The sequence below is a fragment of the Ochlerotatus camptorhynchus genome, unplaced genomic scaffold (genome assembly GCF_037179485.1).
Source record: "Ochlerotatus camptorhynchus isolate MF236.1 unplaced genomic scaffold, CSIRO-AGI_Acam_v1.1 ptg000546l, whole genome shotgun sequence".
Lineage (NCBI taxonomy): Eukaryota > Metazoa > Arthropoda > Insecta > Diptera > Culicidae > Ochlerotatus > Ochlerotatus camptorhynchus.
Window position 1 is genome coordinate 332,881 of NW_027041029.1, and position 21,245 is coordinate 354,125.

The following is a 21,245-nucleotide window of genomic DNA, read 5'->3' on the forward strand; positions in this document are numbered from 1 at the left end:
ATAATTCGAGGTTTTTGGTTTTTCTTTTCAGCATTCTCCGGAATCCCATTGATTTGTGATGATACTCAGCTGATTGCGTACGTCCTCGCGAGACCTGAGTCGGTATGTAGATCCCAACATACAACAATGATTCCACATCTTAGTTGAAATCTTCGGATGAGAGCATGAGGCACGTCATTGGTTTATTTTGAAAATAATGTCAAGTATGGTTCAAAAAAGTTGCATATATTTTTAAAAGGTTATAGAATAATTGAATAATAAACAATAGAATTGAATAAAAGCCACGCGAGCTGTGACGAACAAATTATTGCACTGATAAAAGAAAAATAAATAAAATGATAGGTATTACAAAAGGACTCTGACAATGTACACGATTTTCGCAGTGATGAAGAAAGTAGGTCATAATAGCCGCGTCTGTCTATGAAAACGAGTTCAATGCGTACACTCATCACGTAGCAGCAGCAACATACCACCTCTGTGTGAGGCCCAGCTTCGTTGAACTCGGAGAGAGCGCGTCACCCGTATTCTGTCGGTTCGTCTGCGCGCAGTTGCACATCTACCTGTTAAGATATGATGGAGGCAGTCGAAATAAACCGCGCGCTTTTGGCGTTTCAGCGGACGAAAAACGCGGGTGCCTTCAGGTGGAATTTTTGCTGCCTCTGCTAAATGGGTTGGTTGGCTGGCTCTGCTGGTATAAGTACCTCACGCATACAAAAGTCGATCATGATTCTTTACTGCAAGGCGGAAATTTTAAAATGTTCAACTCACACGCCAATCTTCGGATAAGCTTTTTCTTTCATCATTTTTCGAGTAAATCTATATGGATGTAGTGACATCTGATGGAAAGAGTTACATTTTCACATAGCCTTTTCCGATGCTTTCCCATTGTAGTAAAACTTCATTGCATGCTAGTATGAGTATCAAGTGTTGGTCGATTTTTTCCTCATTTTAAATCACCTCGACGCGCGTTTACATTTTCCTCGACACACCGGCTGCTGAAAATGGTCTGGTGGGTTATTCATACAACCAGCGTGTGTCTTTTCTCCATTCACATCATTACCCGTTATCGATTGTCTCTTTTTGCCACACATCGGATAGGTACAACGCAAGTGTACGGTATAATGCTAGGGTACAGAAAGTAAACTCACACCAAACCAAAAGCTCAGAATCGTAGTGTTTCCCCTTTGCAGGATGACGTAAATGACGTCTGTTGTGTCTGTGATGCGGACGCCTGGATCTACGGCAGAACTCACACCAACAAGAGAATGAGCCTGTTATTTTGCTGCCTTCGCTTCGCACTATTTTCTACTACTACTTCAAGTGTTTCAGTGGTGTGAATGAAATCAGTATACCATTACGGCTATGTTAGTTTTGTTTTATTTTTCGAATACTTTCGGTAGTTGAATGTAAGGAAAGACGCTACATCGCAAGAATTAAGAGATTGGATATAAATTGTACATTTTCGCCGTGTAACAGGCATTCCTTCTGGGTAAAGTTATTGGAAAAATGAAAATTAAGTATTGTTGTACAAATTTGGATAGTTACCTTGTTATAAAATGCCGTGATCGTACTGGAATTTCAATTTTTATTCGAAGATCTTGACCTTGAGTGAACATTGATCTCGACGCAAGAAGCAAGACTTGTTGGTTCCTGGTTTTCTTATGCGATATCGCGGCTCACCTCTGTGGTGCTCACCGTGCATCGACTTTACCTTTCGTGTGTCGGTTTAGCTGTGTAGGATGTTTGATAGGTTAAGAAACTGTAAAAGAGAACGTCTGTGTAGAAGGTCCGAAAGCAAAATGGATAATCATCAGTGCAAAAGTTGGGCGAAAATTACCAGTACTGGCGACGGCCAATCTTGTCTCCATAGCAAAATGATGATGCAGATTTAGCGTAGCCCTGCAATGTGTCACAGAGAAACTCGCCGAATATGAGATGAAAAATCAATATATGACGTTCGATCGCTGTAAAGAATGGATATTACATTGTTGTTGAAAGTGTGCAATGTTTGCTTTGGCCATTTGAATACGTGCTTATGCTCAATGTCCCGAGTTCGTCAATGAAGATGTGGAATGATGATTATTATGATTTATGTGCCAGTGAAGAATTTGGTTTCAGGCTTAGTACAGTCGCTATGCAACAAGGATCAGGATCAACCACCCCGAGCGCGGCGCCTGTAAGTCATTTTGTTTATAAGACATCTGTTTTGTGATAACGATTTGCAATGATTAGTAGGTGATGCTCAATGGTAGAACATTTTCAATTACAAGCAGTACACAGAAACAAATTTAATGTTTATGTTTAGATTTTTGTATGGTTTAATCTAAATGGTGTCTCAGGTAGCCTAATCAGTAAAGGTACGGTATTGCCAAGCCGGAGGCGCCGGGTTAGTGCCCCGGTCCATTCTGGAATATCTATCAGGTTGGAAATTTTCTCGATTTTCCTGGACCTAAAGTATCGGCGAAAAAAAGTGTGTAGATCATTATTAATCTCTATTACTTTTTCAAGGGGAGGTATCTGCTTTTGTAAACAAATATTCAAACGTCAATCCTACGCAAACTAACACCATCATCAGAAAGGGTAATATTGCCCTAAAAAGATGGTGTTGTTAGTTTGCGTGGGAGTGCTAAGAGTTTCGACAAATTCGTTTGAGTCTTTGTTTACAAAAGCAGATACGTCTCTTTGAAAAAGTAATCGAGAAATGATAAAAGAAAAATCGTTTAGTGCTTCGTGCTTGGCACCTATAGGTTCAAAGAGAAGTCAGGATGGATCCGGTGGATTTCCTTGAATGATTTACACGACACCTTTGAGGTGGCCTTAAAGAATTTTGGGAACAAGTCTTAAGACTTTGAGACGCACTTCTGTTAGGTTCAAGGGATTTTTTTAAATATCGTACAATATGGGCCAAGGTGCCCAGCGAACCGGGAATTTTACGGGAGAATCGAGAAAAATCAATAAACCCTAACATATTCCAACACAAATTAAAAGTTGAATAACGGCTTGAGCTTAATCAACCAAACATCAAGAACAACATGTGAAAAGGGCATACAAGCTTTTTGTAAACAAACATTATTATGCCCTTTTCTCGCCACCCATATAACACCAACGCAAACCATCAACATCTCTGGGTAGGGGAAGGTTTCCTCTTCCCGATGATGTTGTTAGTTTGCGTGAGCGATCCTCGGTTGGCGAGAAGAGGGCCTACAAAGGTTTGTTTACAAAAAGCTTGTATGCCCTTTTCACATGTGACTCTTGACATATGTTTCTTCAGCTCAAAAATGATTTATTCAGCTCTTAATTATCTTGAACCTTTGAAATTATTTGAACTCTCCTCAGAAATCCTTTTAATTCCCCTCAGAATAGCTTGGAATGATGTGCTGAATTTTCGTTAAACTTTCTTTAGAAATTAATTTATATTGTTCAGCATTTTCTTTATTTAGCTCAGAACACGATTTCTTCGGCATTTTTCTCGGATCTTGCTTAAAGTTGTCTTGCGAATCTTGCTCAGTATTCCTTTTAAATTATTATCCGAAAATCATTTAAATTCTGTTTATGTTTCTTCTTAAATTCTCCTTAAAATTCTCCCCTGACTCCACATACAATTCTCCTTGAAGTTATCCCCACAACTCCCTTGTAATTCTTCTAAGAGTTCGTCAGGACTCAATCCTAGAATTAATTTAGTATTCTTGTCAGAGCTCCGTTGAATTCTTCGAATTCTTCTCAGACTTTTGAATTTTCACACAATTTTCCAGCAACTGTATTTTTTACAAATCTGAAATCTTGATTTTTTTTCTAAATCAGGGTTCTAGAAAAAAATTGAAAATCCCGCATTTTGACTATTTTTCTCAGGTTCATATTGTTGGAAAAAAATCAAATCCTGTTGTTTTCTTCTAAAGGTAGGATAGATTTTCATAAGTCACAAATCTCTAACAAATTACATATGCCAAGACTCTACATATATGTCAAAGCCTCAGAATCATAAAAATTAAAATTGTTTTTAAGATTTAATTTGTTTTTAAGATTTATATTAGTACAGATCACACTACTTTTAAAAAAATCTTGCTCCGTATCATAATAAAAAAAAAAAAAAATCATGCAAATTTTATAAGGGTTACATTTATCTGATTTTAAAATCAGGTTTTGATAAAAAAAAATCTGCTTAAATAAGAGCTTTTTTTTTAAAATCTTTATTAATGAGATTTTTAGCCGTAGGCTTGTTTATTTCAATTAAATAAAATCCTTTTGTTTGTTAAAAGGCTAAATCGGATTAATTTTTGATTATTAAAAAAAAATGCGTGAAATTTAAATGAATTTACAAATAAATGTATAGAAGCATTAAGGTGTTTCCTTGTAGGGTCCTTTTGGTACTATTGGTTTCAGCTACGTGCATTCACAAAAACATTGATATTTTGGCTTTTAATATTGCAAAGTTTTATGTGAAAAATAACGCCCCAAAAAATCTCCTTAAAAATGGGCATTTTGCGGACCGTTCCGTAAAATGGCATTCCAAGAAATGTGATACCACTTATAAAAGTTATTATCGAATGCAACAATGGATAGGAGATCCGTTAAAACATTGAAATGAAATCGAGGAACAACATTACAATATCGGGATTTAATCCGGCAAATCCATGGAAAAACAATCGAAGAACTATTCGGAAAGATAGATTCGTAAATTTGCACAACAAATCATAATTTTGAAAAAAGATTGAAAAGCTCAAAGAATTCATGTTTTGCTTAATAGAGCTTTTTTAAAAGTACCAATTGATTTTGTTCTAAATAATCTACCTTTATTAACTTCGGAGCGTCACTTACTAACTGTTGCGAATTCTGATCACTGATGATGTATGCGAGGTTGACATGTTTTTTTTTTCTGCTCCTCTAAATCGTAGGCACCTGTACCACCAGTATCGTCGGAAAAGATGGATGAACCGCCGCCACGTAACGAACCGGTTGTTGAACCGGTGAATGGCATCGTTCAGCCTCCCGTAGTACCACCGCCGGAGCGGCCTGGTCGACTCACCAACCAACTGCATTTCCTACTGAAAACGGTAATGAAGGCCGTCTGGAAGCATCAATTTTCATGGCCATTCCAACAGCCAGTGGATGCAAAAAAACTGAACCTTCCCGACTACCACAAAATTATCAAACAACCGATGGATTTGGGCACCATCAAGAAACGGTTAGAGAACAACTATTACTGGACTAGTAAAGAGACTATACAAGACTACAATATTATGTTCTCGAATTGTTACGTGTATAATAAACCGGGCGAAGATGTTGTCGTTATGGCTCAGACCCTTGAGAAACTGTTTCTCACCAAAGTGTCGCTAATGCCGAAGGATGAAGTGGAAATGGATGTCCCGGCAACGAAGGGAACGAAGAAAAAACCAGCTGCCCGTCAGCTTGCTCCTCCGGGAACACTAGTCGGAAGTGCGCCGGTAGCTGCAGTTGGAGTACCACCACCAGTCCCCGCCACAGCTGTTGCGACGGTCGCGGCGCGTGCACGGCCTAGCTCTGCCCTTGGCAGTGCAGTTACTTCAAGCGTTCCGCCAACTAATGCAGCTCCAACGGCACCGACTGTGGTGCCAAGTGTGCCACCTATTGGTACCCTACCTCCCCAAACCGTGCCCGGTAGCACAAATACAACTACAACAGCAACGCCGACCGTAGTCAGTGCAGCGCACAATGTTCTTGCAACACCGGTAACGCCCGTGGCAACGAAGCCGGTTCCTCCGACCACTTCGCCCTACATTGTGAATAGTTCACAGTCTGGAATTGAAACGGTCTTACCTCCCCAGCAACCTGCTAAAGTCAAGAAAGGTGTTAAAAGAAAGGCCGATACCACCACACCCACTGCAACTGCCTACGATCCACACTATGGCCCCAACCTGGACCCGAGCAATCCTAAAATCGCCACCCGACGGGAGTCTGGACGACAGGTAATTAACAAGGTAGGCGGACAGTGGCTCGTCGCTTCAGAGATGCTTCCGCTTTACTGTTTTAGTTTATAATAGTTACAATAATATGTACTTCCAACCACTTACTATTTGTCGGAATAGTTCATTTGCATGGGAGATAGAACAGAAAGTAATCATTCTTTTATTTTTCATTATCCCACACAGGAAATTGCACCATTCCAGACATCGACGTATCCTATTTCGCCATATCAGGGCTCGGGCGCAGCTCAGAATCCACCGAAGAACAAGGAGAAACTTTCGGATGCGCTCAAATCGTGCAATGAAATCCTGAAAGAGCTGTTTTCTAAGAAGCACTCCGGATACGCGTGGCCGTTCTACAAACCGGTGGACGCAGAACTGCTTGGTCTACACGACTATCATGATATTATCAAGAAGCCAATGGATCTGGGCACCGTGAAACGAAAAATGGATAATAGGGAATACAAGTCAGCAAACGAATTTGCTGCTGATGTTAGGCTTATATTTACAAATTGCTACAAATATAACCCTCCAGATCATGACGTCGTTGCTATGGGTCGCAAACTACAAGATGTGTTTGAGATGCGTCTGGCAAATATACCGGATGAACCGGTAAATAATGTTACGCCTAACCAGAGTAAGGAGACCGACTCCTCGTCTTCTAGTGAATCGCAAGCTAGTGAGGAAGAATCTGAATCGGACGAGGAGTGCAATCAGAAATTAAAAATGCTGGAGAAACAGCTTTTCGAAATGCAGGAACGTATGCGAAAGCTCGCCGAGGAAGCATCGATGAAAAAGAAAGCCAAGAAGAAGATGAAAGATAAGAAGAAGCAGCTGACATCTGGGGGTTCTAGTGAGGTGAAACAGGGTATGGAGGTGCACGCAAATCCGCCACATGTTGCTGCTAAAGCAGTGCACCAAGTGACTAGTATTCCACAACCACAGATTACTAGTGCCGTTGCCGCTCCCGCGATCCCTCCGGCAGTAACTACCAAAACAAAAACGAAAAGCCAGCGAGCACCGAAAGCGGGTGCCACTCCGAACGCACCTGCTAAGCGCGCTAAAGGAGCTGGTGCTGCTGGAACCGGTGCAACACGAGGTCCTAACAAAAAGAAAGGTTCTCAAAATGTTGCACACTTTGACTCAGAAGAGGAAGACACTGCTAAGCCAATGTCATACGACGAGAAAAGACAATTATCGCTCGATATAAATAAATTACCAGGTAAGTTAACAAGTTCCCCAGCCGTTCTGAAAGATACACAGCAAATGCAAATGTTAACGTATGTTTCCGTCCTTAGGTGATAAGCTCGGTCGCGTTGTACATATTATTCAAAGCCGAGAACCATCGCTGCGTGACTCTAATCCGGACGAAATCGAGATCGACTTCGAAACTCTCAAGCCATCAACGTTGCGAGAATTAGAAAACTACGTTGCCTCCTGTTTACGCAAGAAAACCCGTAAGCCTTACTGTAAGTTTCCAATTTAACAAACACTGCTGCCGAGATAACATTCTCATTCACTACCATTGAACTGTATCCATCTACACTTTTCACCTTCCTAATGGTCCTTCTAATCGTACCGAATGTGCCACACATTAATTTTTTGGCACTACTATTGCTGCGGGGATTTCAGTTACGAAGTCCTCTTATCAATTTGCTACTTGATCCCGTTTACGTACAACTTCAGTAGTGTCTGTTAATTGGAAGAAATTGTACTGCATTAAACCGATTCAATTCGTTTCTAACCCTTCTCTGCATATTTTAGTATAAATTGTCAAAATTGGCATACTACCTAGTCGTTTGTTACACATCATTTCTCATTTATCGCAGAACCGATATAATGTGTAACGAAACTAACATTTCCCGCTCGATTTGTTCGTACATTTCACAGATAAAAAAGTATCCGGAAAATCGAAAGATGAACAAATGGCTGAAAAGAAGCAGGAGCTTGAGAAACGGTTGCAGGACGTTACCGGTCAGCTGGGAACGGCCAAGAAAAATGCGAAAAAGGGTAAGTATTGCTCTGTTATTAGACCCATAGGTACGAATCTATCGCCTTTTGACGTTTATCAACTCAAACGAGGAGATAACCCACAAAATTGAGGAAAAATTTCGTTATCAATGGATCATCTGAGGGAAAATGATGCCAAAATGATGTAACTTTAAGGGAAGAAATCATAATTTTGAAGAAAAAAAAATCCAAGTCGTTAGAATATTATATACTCGAAGTCTACCAAACTTTGCTCTATATTCAAAGTTTTTTATGTTACTTCATACGCGAAGTTAGCGATTTTCAGAGTTGGTTGGAAATGCTAACATGAAGCTTTAGTGTGATAATTTATTAGCTAGAGAATGATCTTTAGAAGAGAGTAGGTGGATAGTTCCGTTAGAGTACGGCAGTATGAAAATTGAATAGAAGTTGAAAATGAGAGAAGGGCCATTAATGCGACAGTTTTTAAAGTTAGACGCACATCTTTTGCCTAACCCGTACGATATACGCGGAGACTTGAAGTATGTCGTATATGCGTACATCGTACGGGTTAGGCAAAAGATGTGCGTCTAACTTTAAAAACTGTCGCATTAATGGCCCTTCGCTTATTTTCAACTTCCAATCAATTTTCATACTGCCGTACTCTAACGGAACTATCCACCTACTCTCTTCTAAAGATCATTCTCTAGCTAATAAATTATCACACTAAAGCTTCATGTTAGCATTTCCAACCAACTCTTTTCTCTATATTATTATTCCTCGCCTTTCAAGTTTATGGCGTATCGCATTATTAGCTTATTGCCCGTGCTCTCTCAACTTAGTGTTCTAGATGCACTTCCACAGTTATTAATTGAGAGCTTTCGATGCCTGTACCATTTTTGCATTAGTATAATTGTGTGACAAGTACAATAATACTCTAATATGCCCAGGGAGTCGAGAAAGTTTCCCTAGACCGGACCGGGAATCAAACCCACACCTCCAGCATGATTGTCTTGCTTTGTAGCTGTGCCTTTACCGACTGAGCTAAGGGAGGCCCGCTCTATCAGATGGTGTAATTAATTGACGATCAAAGTCATTACTTGCGTTTTGAGGGCCATCGCCCTTCTGCCCTTTGTTTCCCCTGAAATACGAATACAAACTGTTCACTAAGAAAAAAGGGAAGAATAATTTTTCTTCACCATGTTCATGTTTATCGTTGGGGAGGTTGGGTAATGCAACACAATTCAAAAATTTTAGGCTTCTATACTTCAATATGATCCTTTTCGTTTATGACCTGACGATTAAAAGTGCGAAATTAGTTGAGTTAAACGTTTTAAAATACAATTTTCAGATTGGTGGACAACGCTACCATATTTTAGAGGACCCCTATGGGGCGTAATGATCTACAAATAGCGTTAATGTTCTTGCGGTATACTTCGTAGATTGGATACTAGTGACACTCACGTCTCTTTTGAAATTCTCAGTCAAACTGCTTTCAGGAATAATCAATCCATTTTTACCGTAACTAGGGATAGGGTAGGAAATGTTGATGTAGTACTTACTCAACGGAAGGCCACCGACTTAGCGACACCCTCATACGTACTATGGAGTTGAATAATTGGGTAGGGTATTAGGTCAGGATTCGTCTCAAGCTGGCGATACGACCAAAAACTGGAACTTGGAGGAACTTGAGAGTAAACACACGATCTTATGCTCAGTAAGCAAAAGCGGCAGCTGCTAAGCTAACCGAGTTCCTCAATTTATTTTCTTATTACTGTATTGATGAAATTAATATGAATCATAATATTACGAACTAAATAAATAAAAAGGAATTATCTCACCCGAATGCGGTTGATATTCAAAAAAGTCTCTTTGACCTGACTAAGGAAAACCGCTACCCCTTGCCAGCCGTCGGAAAGATATGCATCGAATGCAACACTCCGGCATTTCTCAGTATCACTATAAGCCGCCGGACGTTGGCCTGCTAGATTCACACCATCGCGATCACCTTGGGTTTTTCGTTGCCGATGAGCTAACACAGCTCCCGACAAACACCGCTCCAGGATCTTCCTTTTATTTATTTATTTTCGATCAACTTCCATCAGGTGCATATGATATGGTTTAATATTAAACGTGATTTAACAATTAGAGGAAGAAGAAGGGATGGTCCCAAAGTTTTTTTTTGTGATTCTGAGAGTTCCTTATAAAATTACATTCAGACTCATAGAAAAATATCTCCTTCAAGATTAGATCGACCTTCTAATGCCAAACTTCATACACAGGCGGTTGCTGCATGAAAATTAACTCCTCCAATTCGCCGTTCCGGCAGGCGGTCCAGAATCCTGCGCTGGCTGGCAATTGTTACCAATACTCGAAACTTTACTGGATGTACCATGGGCGCAAACATTCCATCATAGTCTATTCGAGTGAAGTCTTGTGCCATTACCGATGTCGTGATGTACGACATTTATTCTCGTCATCCATAGCTGCCTTCCACAGTTTGGATTCGGGACCCTTCATGGCTTCGTTGTACGTCTTTGGCTCATCATCTCAGTTGTTTTTCGGAAGCGTTGGGGTGAGACAGCCTTTGTGCTACGGGATGATCATTGAATTGGTGTGGCTGATTCGTTATCGTCGGTTTCTTCTTCGTTTGAGGTATTGTACATACTATAATCTGAACCCACAAGCTCCTCCTTAAACAGGGTTTCATTGGCGTCTTCGGAATCAAGAAAATCTTTTTTTGGGGTGTGAATTGAACGAGGTGACTTCAGACTCGTACTCTACAATTTCAGATGATTGCGGATCGTTGAAGTGGTTGTCCATAATTTCTTCCATCTCGATGAACTTCGCATCACGGCTAATGGTTATCTCGTCGGTGGACGATCGATGCCAGTCTATTCCCCCCCCCCCATGTTAGGGGCGGCTGATCATCGCCCTTGATGGTCCTCCGGCGACTAGGGAGCCCGGGAGTACCGGAATAACTCGGGGTGGGGCCAATGGGGCCCTGTGTACTCATTATGATTCCCATTGATCTTATTTTTGAATTCTCATAAGAACTGATGTGCATGATACATTTGGCTCCGAAAAATGTGTAAACAAACGTGGAAACTTGTCAAATCTTTGAACGCCGTTTCAATTTCGGGTTTTTTTTTATATATAAGAATGATTTGCAGTTATGTGCAGGGTTTTTGAACATACGGTTCAGGGGTTGGTTATTAAAATTTTCAAGAATTGCACCGTTTTCAACCCGTTTTTTTTTTTAAATAAGCAAAATTATGCATTTCTGTTAATTATTTTCTGGTATGTGGTACATTGTGGGCTATAATATTCCGGTAAGTTCTCGACGGCAGAGTAGAAGTTCGGGTATTGTCGGTAGTATTCCCGAATGAGAATTTCCCTCTTTTTTCGATCACCGGTTCTAGTTGGCTCCAAAGGTTGTCGTTCGTGAGCCTAATGTATTGTTTACTTTCTCGTTACAGCTGATGAGGCAGCGAAGCAGGACGTAGCACCTTCAGGTGGAAACATTTCATCGAGCAGTAGTTCTAGCGACTCGTCATCGTCCAGTTCCAGCGATTCCAGTTCGAGTGATTCCAGCGACAGTGAAGCAGGTTAGGATACAATTGTTTTGTATTAGTTGAAGCAAACTGCGTTTTAGTGTAATGTTATATTGAGGGACAAATAGATGGTGTGGGCCATGAGTAAGAACGAATTATTAGCACTGAAAATGAACCGTCAGCAGGAGCTGCAACTGACAGAGAATACCAGAGATTCTAGAGCTTTGGTTTCTAGCTTTCATTTCAACCAGCACTTATTGATATGTTTTCAATCATGAAAAAATACGTTGGCAGATGGGACGAATTTCTATTGATAGATGTAAATAGAAAACAAACAAACCGCCCAATTTGCTCTGCTTCATTGATGTGTATATTTTTCATCACTTTCTTTGTATTTGCCATCAACTGAACAGGAACGTAATTTCACGCTTCTGCTTCAGTACAATGATTTTTTTGTAGTTGCTCGAAAGAAAAACTCAGCATCTAGGGAACTGGTGCAAGCTAGGTTTTAAAACACATAGATATGATGAGCGATAGTCCTTGAATATGATGATCAATCTTTGATAATCAATAATTAACACACAGTAGTGAAATGCAAGATACAAATAAATAGAATTTGCCGGATTAAGTAAGCCCCATACAGCCAGAAAAGTGCAAAAGAAAAATTGTTTTCACTTTCTCTCTATGCGTACATTCAAATTCTTTCTATATTTTCGTCATGAGATCGGAAGACTTCTGCAGCAGTAAGCAGGCAGTTAAATGCAGTTTTGTTCAGATGAGTTTAGTTTATCTTTTAATTGTGCTACCAAGATTTCTTTGCCCGCTTGAACTAAAGCTATAAACGATGTTGGTGTGATGGAAAAAAAAACATCGGTTTTGGCAATTTCACTGTGCTTCAATTCGAATCTCAAATCGAGCCGGGAAATGTCATGAAAGAGTAAAGAAGCATTTCTATATGTCGTACTATGTTCAATCAGCAACAATTGCTACTACTACCTACTACTAAAAAGGAAGGTTTTATTATGTAGTAACACGCACCACTAACTGTATTATTAGTTTACGTCAAATAGATCGAACGATATGATTAAATTTAGTTTCCTACAGTGAAGGTCTACACGAGTTTATACTACCTGAATGCCACAACTCGGTGTCGTGCAAATATCCGTTGATCAAAACGAAAACTTTTCCTCAATCGATTTGTCAGCATCAAACATGATTGAAAAAACAAAAAACAAAAAGTTCGTTTAGTCAACTAGTTTTGATGTGTAACAATATTCAACAGAAGATCAAAATACGGCGCGACAAATGCTACTGGTTACAGCGCAGCGCATTCTCAATTTTTGTTCGTTATAAGTGTTTTCTTTTTATTTTTCTACTACAAACCATAAAATTGTACAGCGTAAGTGTAAATTTCTATTTATATATTTGTAGTGAATGATAAAATCGATAGGATTAGGAAGACCTAGACTAAAAACCATGTTGATTGTTATATACAGTCAGAAGAAAGTGAAAACGGCAAAAAATTCACTATTGGCCTGCATTCATTGAAAGTGAAACAAATAGTTATAATCGTGTCGGAAATGTAGTAAGAATTTCAAACCTCATCTTCGAAGTGAAACGTACAATTTGCTAAACAATGAATCAGCAAATTTTCTGGCACTTAACTATCTATTTTATCCTTTCCATAAACGTAACTTGACGTTCTTCATAAACGACGTCAACTTTTTTTTCCGTTGTTGCAGTTATGATCATTTCGTTCATGTCAATCATCATATGTTGTGTTTTCTTTGATTTCTGTGTTTCCTCATTAGTTGATTCTGATGAAACGAGTTTCAATCTCACTCCTTCAGCAAATTTTCTCGTGTATAGCAAATGTGTAACTGGGGACAGCCAACAAAACCGAAATGCACGCGTTTCTAGCAAAAAAAAAAAAAAAACAAAAATGTCAAACAAATTATCAGCCTATAACAGCAATCCGTATATCAAACTAAAAACACATAAATAGCAAGCGAAATACTAGCGACCGATTACAAGAGGTATGTTTTGATTATCCATTTTGCTTTGTTCACGATCATGTATCTCTTAGATAGGATTGTCATCCTTTTCAACAATAATGGAGTCCGTATTACAACGAAAGTGTAATCTGCGAGAAATACTTCTTAGCCATTAAACGAAAGGGAACAACATTTGTTAGATGTACTGAAACACTGAGCTTTCTTTCAACATCATCGAAATCCAATTACTCCCCAGCGCATGTAGCAGATGCAATTGAGACCTATATTTTGTTGATTTTCCTTCTCATTCTTCTATTAAGTTTTGGGTCGATCGAACGACTGGAGCATAAGTGATACTGTTTATGTATTAAACTAGAAAACCGCAGACAATGTGTAAAGCAATCTCTAACTGTATCAAAGTATGATTATCGGAGGAAATTATTGAAGTTTGGTAACCAAAACTAGCGTTCAGTTCTTATCTGGGCCAGTATCGATTGTAACGGATGTAAACGGTAATTTAACAGTAAATCCTAGTATACTTGATTGTACTGTGGTGTAATACGAGCTTTGTTATGAAAAGATGATTCTTTCACGCGCGTAAGAGAGTGAATTCGACTAACGAATATCACAGTAAGAACTGGTTGCATAAGTCAGTATTTTCGAAACTGGTAGATGATACATTGCGACAGTAATGGAAAAGTGCAATTCGATTTATTTATTCGGCTGTCGGCGGCGCCAAACCCCTTACACATTGTTTGCACGTGAAAAAAGTTTTATTCCTTGTTTTGTTATTTTAAACAGATAAACAGTGTAAATAAAGGATTTCGTCTTCCTTGAAAAGGAATATTCCAAACGAAATGATTGACAGCAATAGTTTTCGTTTACAAAACTTTACATTTTTCATTTACTTTCCGTTTGTTTTCATTAATTACTGGGAAGGGATTAAGAGTAGCAAAACAAAGCATAAGACAGTCAACAATCGCATTAGTGCAAGATTTGGTTTTTTTTCGCCCGAGTATATATTTTGCTTTATTCATATTAGGCGACAGCAGTAGATAGAGAAAGTCCATTTAAATGCGTATATTTATCGATTATTTTCTTCCTGGTACTAATATTCTACGCTAGTATAGCAGAGTTTATCGTGAATATATTCGTTAAGATTTTTATTGATTGGAAACTATAGAAGTAGGGATCTCCACAAACGAAAAGCGGATTCTTATATTCAGCTTCAATTGCTACTATCGATGGAGTTAAGTACCACAATCCATTGCTCGTAATGCTGTTTTCCAGCGTAAGTCACACTCTAAAGCAAGTGTACGTAACTCTGGAAATAAAAAAAATGAAGGTCGTCAATTTTGGAATAAAGACGATCCTTCCAATATTTAAGCTGAAAATTAACGGAAACATGATGTAAGATGCGTGAGTGAATACAAAAGTGTAATGTTCAACAAAAGGAAACTTAAACAAACATACAAATTGATTCAATAAATGATAACGAAAACCCTATTAATTTACGTAAGTGTATTCTTCCGTTTGTTTTCTTTTCAACTAGTGGCTAAGAAGTTCTCTTATTTAAACGAAGATGATTAAACTTAAAAGAAATATAGTGAAAACACAGGAAGCAGAGTCACGTTTCAAGCATCAGCTAATCAAATAAGAATCATCATAAAATCTATGTGTTGATAACAAAAAAAAAATACAGATACACTACAAATGAAGGAACCATTTGATGAAAGCAAATGATGGTTAGAAATAAATTGCAAGTTAGTGGAATACAATTTTACACAAACGACTTTGATTACGGACGCAAAAAGAAGAATTATTAACATACCCATAAAAAAAAGAAACAGCAAGTAATCGTAAGCATTATTGAAGTTTATTACAAAATTAAACAAAATCTACTATAACAACTACAGCAACAAAGGTACAGAAAATATATAACAAATAAAAACGAATAATATGTTTTAATCTTAAACGATTTGCATGTTCTTTATTCCGCGGAAGACCAGAGAAATCTCTACTGAACTGATTGGCTTGGTTACCGTACGCTATCAGGTTTACTCTTCTCGGTTTTGCTGGCTGTCATCGACACGGTTTTAGTTATGAATTTGTCCTACACAGTGGTGGTTGAAGTTATGCGCTATGGGGAAAATTTGTTGAACGAGTTGAAGGATTCTAGTGGTTAAGGTATTTATACCGTGAAATCTCTTATCAGAAGCGATTGATGAGTGTTGGAAAAAAAAAGTTTAAAATTACCCGGTTGATATTTTTCTTCCAGAATCTGGTCGTCCACCAAAGAAAAAGAAGAAGGACTCAACTTCACCACTGCAAGCACCAGCAACCAATCCGGTAAGTGAAATAAGCTTCCTCCTTTTTATGACTTCACGATTTCAACTGGTCAACTCCTCCTCAAACTATTAGGTATGCTTTAAAAATAAAAAAAAAAACAAGAAGGAAAACAATTAAATCCTTTGACGTGCTCTTTTCGTAAAAATTAGTATATAGAAGGCAGACAAATTTCAGTTGTCTTTTTGGTTATATCTCCGGAACCATCTGTCCGGTTCGAGTGAAATTCTCTAGCGTACATTAGAACATACAAATAAAATTCTACTAATATATACTAATTATACCAATCAATTGTTTGGACCATCCTGCTTCTCCGGATCAAATTAAAAAAGGCGTTGGGTGTATTTTTGAGTTAGACCCTTTAGCGCAAAAATCTCATACGTCGCAAATCATTTTTTGATTTTTATAGATTTATATTATTTTAGTTTATTAACACAAAATACCAACACCAGGTTGAAAATTTGGGATAGGAACAGATGGTCGAAACACAAAAGGCCGAAAATGTATGAACCTCTCATAAACATGTTTCGTTCGGTTAATGAAAAATATTACAATCTACGACATCCGCTTAGTTATATGCATTTTTTTATATAGAACTAGTTGTTAAATTCATTTGAAGTGCATCAATGGCAAGTTTTTTGTGACATTTTAAACTTGTTTCATTTAGTGGAATTCCAGTTGAAGGATATTAGATTTACAATTCTTCACTTGGCAAACTTTGATTGTACCTCTTGTTGAAATAGGGTATGGTGGGGCAAGAGTGCCACCTTAACAATTGTAGTTCTAAATATATGTTCCAAATAGTGGATATTTATAGGAGTTTGCACTTTGTATTGCAAGTTCATAACATTGCCTTTATAAATCATCACTGTAATGCAAATTAAATTTCGTCAAAAGTTGTTTGCGATGTTTTCAAAATGTCTTCTAAAATCTTATTTTGAAAATGCAATGGGGCAAAAAGGGCCATGCGTTTTAAATTGACTGAAATCAATTAATGCTTATATTTAAACATAGGCTTTTGTGTGTTAACCATGCCAGCACAGCTGTTATTGTTTGCTCAATCTAACTATTGAATTTTAAAATATTATTCAATACATAACAACTTACCTTACCAATCAGACTAAGGCCTTATTGTCCTCTGATGTCCGAAGAAGTCGTCTCCACTCTACTCGAGCCATGGCCACACTTCGCCAGCCTCGTAGTCTGCGAAGGGTCCGCAGGTCACCTTCTACTTGGTCGATCCACCTTGCCCGTTGCGCGCCTCTTCTTCTTGTTCCTGTTGGGTCGCTTTCTAGAACCATTTTTACTGGGTCGTCGTACGGCATTCTTACGACGTGCCCAGCCCACCGTAGTCACCCAATTTTTGCAATGTGGACGATGGCAGGTTCTCCCAGCAGCTGGTGCAATTCGTGGTTCATTCGCCTCCTCCACGTTCCGTCATCCATCTGCACTCCACCGTAGATGGTACGCAACACCTTCCGTTCGAAAACACCAAGGGCGCGTTAGTCCTCCACGAGCATAGTCCAGGTCTCGTGGCCGTAGAGGACCACCGGTCTAATCAGCGTCTTGTAGACATACAACTTCGTGCGGCGGCCGGAGCGTCCTCCGGAGTCCAAAGTAGGCACGATTCCCTGCCATAATACGTCTTTGAATTTCTCTGCTGGTATCATTTTCGGCGGTCACCAGTGAGCCCAAATACACGAACTCATCGACCACCTCGATTTCGTCACCGTCAATCTGAACTCGGGGTGGGAGGCTAACATTGTATTACCTAGAACCTCTTCCTTTCATGTATTTTGTCTTTGATGCGTTGATGGCTAGTCCAATCCGCCTAGCTTCAGCCTTCAGTCTGATGTACGTTTCCGCCATCGTCTCAAAGTTCCGTGCCATGATGTCAATGTCATCGGCGAAGCCCAGAAGCTGGATGGACTTCCTGAAGATCGTGCCACTCATGTCAATCCCAGCTCTTCTGATCATACATTCTAACGCGATGTTGAATAGCAGACACGAAAGTCCATCACCTTGCCGTAACCCCCTTCGAGATTCAAAGGGACTCGAGAGTGTCCCCGATACTCGAACAACGCACATCACTCGATCCATCGTCGCCTTGACCAATCGCGTCAGTTTATCCGGAAATCCGTACTCGTGCATAATCTGCCATAGCTGATCTCGATCGATTGTGTCGTATGCGAATTTGAAATCGATGAACAAATCCAGAACAACATGTGAAAAGGGCATACAAGCTTTTTGTAAACAAACCTTCTTATGCCCTTTTCTCGCCACCCATATGACACCAACGCAAACCTTTAACATCACCGGGTAGGGGACACTTTCCCCTTCCCGATGATATTGCTGGTTTGCGTGGGCGACCCTCGGTTGCTGAGAAAAAGGCCTACAAAGGTTTGTTTACAAAAAGCTTGTATGCCCTTTTCACATGTTGTTCTGGAAATGATGTGTGGGCACGTTGTATTCGCGGCATTTCTGCAGAACCTGCCGAATCGCGAAAATTTGGTCCGTGGTAGCGCGGGCACCCATGAATCCCGCCTGGTATTGCCCCACGAACTCTCTTGCAAATGGTGACAGGCGGCGGCATAGAATTTGGGAGAGTACCTTGTAGGCGCCGCTCAGCAGTGTGATCGTGCGATAGTTGCAGTAATCCAACTTGTCGCCCTTTCTGTAGATTGGGCATACGACACCTTCCATCCACTCCTCCCAATCACGCGTTGGCGCATCTTACCCAGCACTACAAAGCCGGTTCCCAGCTCGTTGGTGGTGCCACAGCTCTGGTAGAAAGTAGCCGCTCGATGCCCGCTTTTCCATACCTTTTGTCCCGTCCAGCAAAGTTCCTGAAGTGCTACGACTTCGAAGTTGCGTGGTTGAAGTTCGTCATAGATTAACCTATCGCAGCCCGGGAAGACGAGCGGTTTGCAGTTCCATGTTCCGAGTTTCCAATTGTAGTCCTTATTTCGCCGCGTAGGTCTGTGCCGATTGTTCCGATCCGTATTTCTTTCTTCAGTATTTGCAACTTTATGTTTTTGCAGGGCGGCTTGTTGGGCCTGCCGTAACCCCCTGTCTCGCCGGGGGACCATCGTGCACAGCTCTGTTTAGAGTCCCACGCTGGCACTAGGACGGTGATCAGCCAATCCTAACATGGAGAACAGACACCGTTTTGAGCCGCACCTCCATGGTGAACAGACGCTCGGGTTTGGTGAAGCATTTCCTCTATCACCGTACTATGGTTACCGCGCCAGTGTTCGCGTCGCATCTTTTTTTTTTTTTTTTTTTTTTTATAATTACTTTATTTGTACAGGCTCAATCGAATAAACTTTACAGAGCCGAGTTATCCTTTGCGTTATACATTATTACTGTCTTAAATTTAAAGTTAAAGGAACTGGACCGAGTACTCGCGGTTGTCTCGAGGTTAGTGGAGATTTACAATTTTTTGGATGGGAAAAGGGAAGAAGGAGGTTTGAAATGTGGTTTACGATACAACTATTTAATTAATCCTAAAGCATGAAATTATTTCTATTCATCTTGAAAACAAACATTGAAAAAAAAAAACCCACACGTACAAAATACAAACTAAACACAAGGTTAATCAAACTTACAATCTAAGGTTAATATCCTTAAAGTAAACATATATGAGTTTCATAAACTCCAGATCGCGTCTAGCCAAAATATCCCGAACTGGAACATTAGGTTGTCTACCTCGAGCCCGAAGGGAATCATAAAAATGTGATCTGACTCCACGATACTCCGCACAAGACCAAAGGATGTGATCAGCGTCCTGGTAACCTTGTCCACATTCACAGAGATTGCTGTCTCCCAACCCCACACGGAACAAGTGAGCGTTTAGACAATAGTGATTGGACATGAGACGAGACATCACGCGTATGAAGTCTCGACTCAAGTCCAACCCTTTGAACCATGCAAACTTCGACACCTTAGGGATAATTGAATGTAGCCATCGTCCCAAGCTCCCTTCACTCCATTGATGTTGCCAGCTAACGAGCGACTGCTGACGATAAATAGAGAAAAATTCACTATAGGCGATCTGTCGATCATAAATGTCGCCTTCCATAGCGCCCACCCTCGCAAGTGAATCCGCCTTCTCATTGCCCAAAATTGAGCAATGCGAAGGGACCCACGCGAAGGTGATGATGAAAGAGCGCACGGATAAAGTACTAAGCAGTTCTCGTATTTTCAAGAGAAAATACGAGAAGTGCTTTACCGGCCTAATGGAACGGATAGCCTCGACAGAACTGAGACTATCCGTAAAAATAAAGTAGTGGGCTGGAAGAAGTGAAGCAATAGTTTCCAAAGTGTAGTGAATTGCTGCCAGTTCAGCCACATACACAGAACAAGGAGCTTCAAGTTTTCGAGAGGCGCTATGAAATTCATTAAATACACCAAAACCAGCGGACTCCTCTATTAGAGATCCATCTGTGAAAAACGTTCTTGCAGAATCAATATGGCCAAACTTTGCAGCGTATAATGACGGAGCAATCATAGGACGATGATGCTCTGGAATTCCGCGGATTTCCTGTGTCATAGATAAATCAAAATTCACTGAATTGCCGAAATCGGAGAAGATTACACGATTGGGAATATTTCTTGAAGGGCTGACATCCTGTGTTAAATATAGGTAGTATAAAGTCATAAAACATGTTTGAGGATTTAGCTCCAGAAGCTTCTCAAAATTTTCGATCACCAGTGGGTTCATTACTTCGCAACGGGTGAGGAGCCTCAGAGATAACTCTGAAAAACGGACGGATAGTGGCAACATGCCCGCCAGCACTTCGAGACTCATAGTATGAGTCGAGTGCATGCATCCTAACGCGATACGAAGACAACGATACTGGATCCGTTCCAGCTTGATGATGTGCGTTTTAGCTGCCGACTGGAAGCAAAAACTACCGTACTCTAAAACCGATAAAATCGTTGTCCGGTACAACGTCAGAAGATCTTGTGGATGGGCTCCCCACCACGTTCCGGTAATTGATCGAAGGAAATTGATCCTTAGTTGGCATTTTCGTCTCAGATACTCAATGTGGGATCTCCAGGTGCATTTGGAATCGAACCAGACCCCGAGATATTTAAAAGACATGGAATGAGTGATCGGTTTACCCAAAAGTTGAAGCTTCGGTTGTGCTGGGCTATGCTTCCTAGAAAAAACGACCAACTCAGTTTTCTCCGTGGAGAATTCGATACCTAGCTGAATAGCCCAAGTAGACAAATTGTCCAAGGTATACTGTAAGGGTCCTTGCAGGTCAACCTCTTTTGGCCCTGTGATAGACACTACGCCGTCATCTGCAAGTTGTCTCAACGTGCAATTGTCACTAAGACAGACATCAATTTCTCTAACGTAGAAATTGTACAAAAGGGGGCTTAAACATGAGCCTTGGGGGAGACCCATGTAGCTAAATCGAAAAGCTGTAGAGTTT

The 21,245-nt window shown here is 40.1% G+C and overlaps 1 protein-coding gene across 6 annotated transcripts in view; it reads left to right on the forward strand.

Moving 5' to 3' along the window:
* Positions 1 to 21,245, forward strand: part of LOC135713206 (homeotic protein female sterile-like) — a 67,680-nt gene that overhangs the window by 24,593 nt on the left and 21,842 nt on the right. For 2 of the 6 annotated variants that reach the window (XM_065236317.1, XM_065236313.1), the window contains exons 2-8: positions 32 to 102; positions 4,893 to 5,942; positions 6,126 to 7,161; positions 7,238 to 7,408; positions 7,830 to 7,949; positions 11,387 to 11,515; positions 15,734 to 15,804. In XM_065236317.1, coding sequence (XP_065092389.1) covers positions 4,923 to 5,942; positions 6,126 to 7,161; positions 7,238 to 7,408; positions 7,830 to 7,949; positions 11,387 to 11,515; positions 15,734 to 15,804 — 2,547 coding nt within the window. In that variant the 5' untranslated portion in view covers positions 32 to 102; positions 4,893 to 4,922. Of the gene's footprint in view, positions 1 to 31; positions 103 to 1,114; positions 2,177 to 4,892; positions 5,943 to 6,125; positions 7,162 to 7,237; positions 7,409 to 7,829; positions 7,950 to 11,386; positions 11,516 to 15,733; positions 15,805 to 21,245 lie in introns of those variants that run through there. The other 4 variants (XM_065236316.1, XM_065236314.1, XM_065236318.1 and 1 more) reach the window with 4 other exon arrangements.